At 28.3% G+C, this 3,816-nt stretch overlaps 1 protein-coding gene across 1 annotated transcript; it reads right to left on the bottom strand.

The window, feature by feature from the left end:
- Nucleotides 1–2,084: 2,084 nt before the first annotated feature.
- On the bottom strand, nt 2,085–3,722 carry LOC100570576 (putative nuclease HARBI1). Its single transcript, XM_008190342.2, has 5 exons — nt 3,590–3,722; nt 3,378–3,526; nt 2,969–3,279; nt 2,427–2,645; nt 2,085–2,338 (listed from the first exon to the last, which is right to left on the bottom strand). The coding sequence occupies exons 1-5, from the start codon at nt 3,720–3,722 to the stop codon at nt 2,323–2,325; spliced, it is 828 nt and encodes a 275-aa protein (XP_008188564.2). The 3' UTR covers nt 2,085–2,322.
- Between the last annotated feature and the right edge of the window lie 94 nt (nt 3,723–3,816).

The following is a 3,816-nucleotide window of genomic DNA, read 5'->3' as shown; positions in this document are numbered from 1 at the left end:
TAGTTGTAGTTTTTGCATTCTGCAATTTTTAACAACACATACGAGCACCATGATAGCCAATACAATTTATTCACTGACAATAGTTAAACTGGATAAATGAATTGGTTTTAAACTTAAATCTCGTGTCCAAACACTCCAAACTTAAAAAGTCGACCGTTATAACACAGAATAAACAACTAATAAATATCAAAACAATATTATCACAAAATAATGTTGATATTAGCTTCCTCCAAAAAAAAGGCCGCTTATTATTGATAACAATAAGAGTGTCCAGAGCCTTCTCCGGTTCTCATTGGTCCACCGCCGTCACTGCCGCAATAGCCGCCGCCGCCGAAGACTCCACCACCACTCCATCTCAAAGCCTGATGGAGAAATTCTTACGTCACAGACATGCGTTTCACGAGTTGCTGACATACCTGTTTATTTTGTCATGGATAATGTAATATAGAAACTATGGAATATACTAATAATAATGTACACGGATAATTACTAATTTACGCCACTATTTGTTATTTTGTATTAATATCCAAATACGGAGAACCCCTGGTTTTGCGTATTGCGCCGCTGCCGTGCTAAGCTATTTGGCAGTGACTGTACTGAGTATCACTGCGTTCTGCTTGAATGCACGTATACTGTTGTAAATACCTACTAAATTGTCTATTATGGCGATAATATTTCTAATAATATAGATTTAAAATGTGTTGCCACTTGCCGCAGTCGCTAATGTTATTGACTGTTGGTATTATTTGTGGTTATGTTTTAAAACTTTAAAATTTAGATACATTTATCATAATATTTTTGTCAATTTATTATTCATTTTAATAGAATCACGAATCTTGGATTCTTTATAAGTTACATGGTGCAATACAAATTAAATAAGGACGATATTATATTATAATGTAATTGTAATTGATCATAATTTAATATTTGAAAAAAGTTGAAAAAGATATTTACTTACAAAAGTAGGTGGTCCGCCAATAAAAGATGGTCAGGTAACTTTTCAGGGATATGAAATATGATGTCATTTTGAAGAGTAATGCAATAAATAATAAATATTGTACACAATCCAATAAAACATCAACTAACATTACAATATCCACAAAACAAGGTTTGTGCAATTTATATTAAACTTTTTACATCTACCATCATAATACCTAGTTAAAAAAGTATAAATAACTTTTTGGTTGTTTAATTGATAGTTAATGATGGACCTTTTGACGATGCTCAATATAGTATTCCAGAAATAAAAATTTGGACAACTAAAGCAATAAAATTACTGATTGTAAATAGAGGTGATCTCGAGCATGAGTTCAACAGTAACAAAAAAAATCATAAAATTTGGGAAAAAATGTCTAATATCTTAAAAGAAAATGGTATTGTAGTGCCTGGACCAAACTGTAATACAAAGTTCCGAAACTTGATGGCTACATTTAGAGACAATGTGCAAAGAGCCAATAAGTCTGGTGAAGGAGCTATCAATTGGGAATATTATGTTCTAATGAAACAGTATTTTGGAAAAAAGGATTCAGTTACTCCAAATAAAAGTACCCTATTAGAAAGTAGTCTACCAAATTCCAGTAAAATAAGTTTGAAAAATGGAAAAAAAGCAGATGAACATACCAGACTGTCCAAACCACAATGTTCTCAACTATTAGATTCCATTGATGAAGAAATAAACTCTGATGAAGATATAATACCAAAAAGGAAAAAAAAATTTCAAAGACATATTATTTGAGGAAATGAAGGAAGATCGAAAATCCAGAGATAATTTTCAAAACAAACTTGAAAGTTTCATGGACAAGCTGATTCAAATTGAAACTGCTAAGCTGGATAAAATGTAATTATTTTTTTTTAATCAATTATTAATGATACTGGTATAAGTTGTTATGTTTTTTCATAGATATGTATTTAAAGCTTAAAGTTAAGTTGTTTTGTTTTGTTTTTAACATTTTTATAAGATAAATGGGCAAAGGTTATTGTTCCTTGTATATTTAATTTTGTTTTTTTATAGTTTAATATCATTTAAAGTTTTCTAATTTATTAAGTTTTTATTATTAAAACATTGTTAACATGTGTATATTGATTTTTATTATTATTAGTATTTACATGAAATATACATTACAAAGGTCCAAGATATCTAACTTCTGTCCTTATTGTTAGTAATATTGGTAAAAAGTATTTTTTTTAAATAGATAACTTAATAAAAACAAAAATGTATTTAGTTGCTGCAACTGACTACCTAGTCAATATGATATTTTAAAACAAACTAAGTAACAAAAATTCTACAGAAAGCCTTAAGGAAATTCCTCTTGTCATGAAAATTTAATTTTCATATAACCTGAAACAAAGGATGATCATTTTTTTGTATTTAAAAGTTGATACTAGGTAAAATTACAATTTATGACAAATTTTTTGGTTTCAATTACCTATCTGCAAGGTTGTTTCTTTTATCAACCCCATTTCTTTGATTGATTGCTAATGAAACACTACATTCTTGATTGTTTTCTTCTGTAAATTCTGTTAAATCTGTATTATGATCATTGTCTATCTCTATGAAATCATTATTTTGTAATGCTAAATTATGTAATATGCAAGCACTAGTCACTGTAAGGCTCATCAATTCAATGGACTTTGCTTCCAATATCCTAAAACATTAAACATAATATTCTAATAAAAAAGGTGAGACAATAATTTTAATTATTAAAAATGATAAGCATAATATTGCTTTAAATCCCTCCTCCATAAAAATATTCAAAAAAAGAGATTTGTTTGCACAACAAATTGTATTTAAATATATTACTTAAAGTGTAAGTCCGTAAGATAACTAGTTACTGTATTGGGTGATTTTTATATTAATAATAAATTACATTTTAAAGGTATTTGTTTTGCTAACAGAAAAACTTATTTTGTTAAAAAATCTTAGTACCTATAAATTATTTTTGACTAAACATAAAATATATTTATTTACTTAAGTCTCCAGAAACGGCCAAGTAACAATCCAAAAGCTTGTTCTATTACAACTCGAGTAGAACTCAACCTTCTATTGAATGACTTTTCCTTTTCCGTCAGAATATGAGTAGCTTTGTAAGGAACCATGAGATTTTCTAGTAAAGGAAATGCTGAATCTCCGAGGATGTGCTGGTTTTTAGAAATTATTTCTTGAGGACTATTTATTAGTGTGTGTCCCAAAGATGAATTTTTAAAGACCCTCGCATCATGGGAACTTCCTGGCCAACCAGAAAACATATAGGTAAATTCAAACTTAGCATTACATACAGCCTAAGAAATAAGAACAAAATAATTTATTTAGAATAATAAAAAACCAAAACTTTAATATAATTTTAGATTAAAATTTTTTGTATTTTTCAAATATTTACCAGAAGAACAATTGATTGGAACATTTTACGATTGGTATAATCAGATCTCTTGTCTCTTGGTGCATGTATGCGTATGTGGCAACCATCAATACATCCGATTGTACTAGGCATATAATTAAATCTCAAACTTTTAAAATCTTTTATTATTGCTAAATGTACACAAAAGTATAATGAAATATAAATAATCATAATGAATAAAATAGCTTATATACCGGCATCAGAGCTCCCCTTAGGCCATAAAACAAAATTATCAAGTAGTTTTGAAAAAACTCGAATAAACTTAAGAATTGTTCGACAGGCAAGACCTCTGCTCAAATCAAAACGATCTCCAATTTGACTAAACATAATACAAATTTAACCTTGTAATACATAGTTAAAAAAACTGATTAATTGTTCTAAAATAAAGTAGGTATATACAAATTTCATTACCGAAATGTTT

The sequence above is a fragment of the Acyrthosiphon pisum genome, chromosome X (genome assembly GCF_005508785.2).
Source record: "Acyrthosiphon pisum isolate AL4f chromosome X, pea_aphid_22Mar2018_4r6ur, whole genome shotgun sequence".
NCBI lineage: Eukaryota > Metazoa > Arthropoda > Insecta > Hemiptera > Aphididae > Acyrthosiphon > Acyrthosiphon pisum.
The sequence above is the reverse complement of the archived record's forward strand: the minus strand, read 5'-3'. Positions and strand labels throughout refer to the sequence as shown.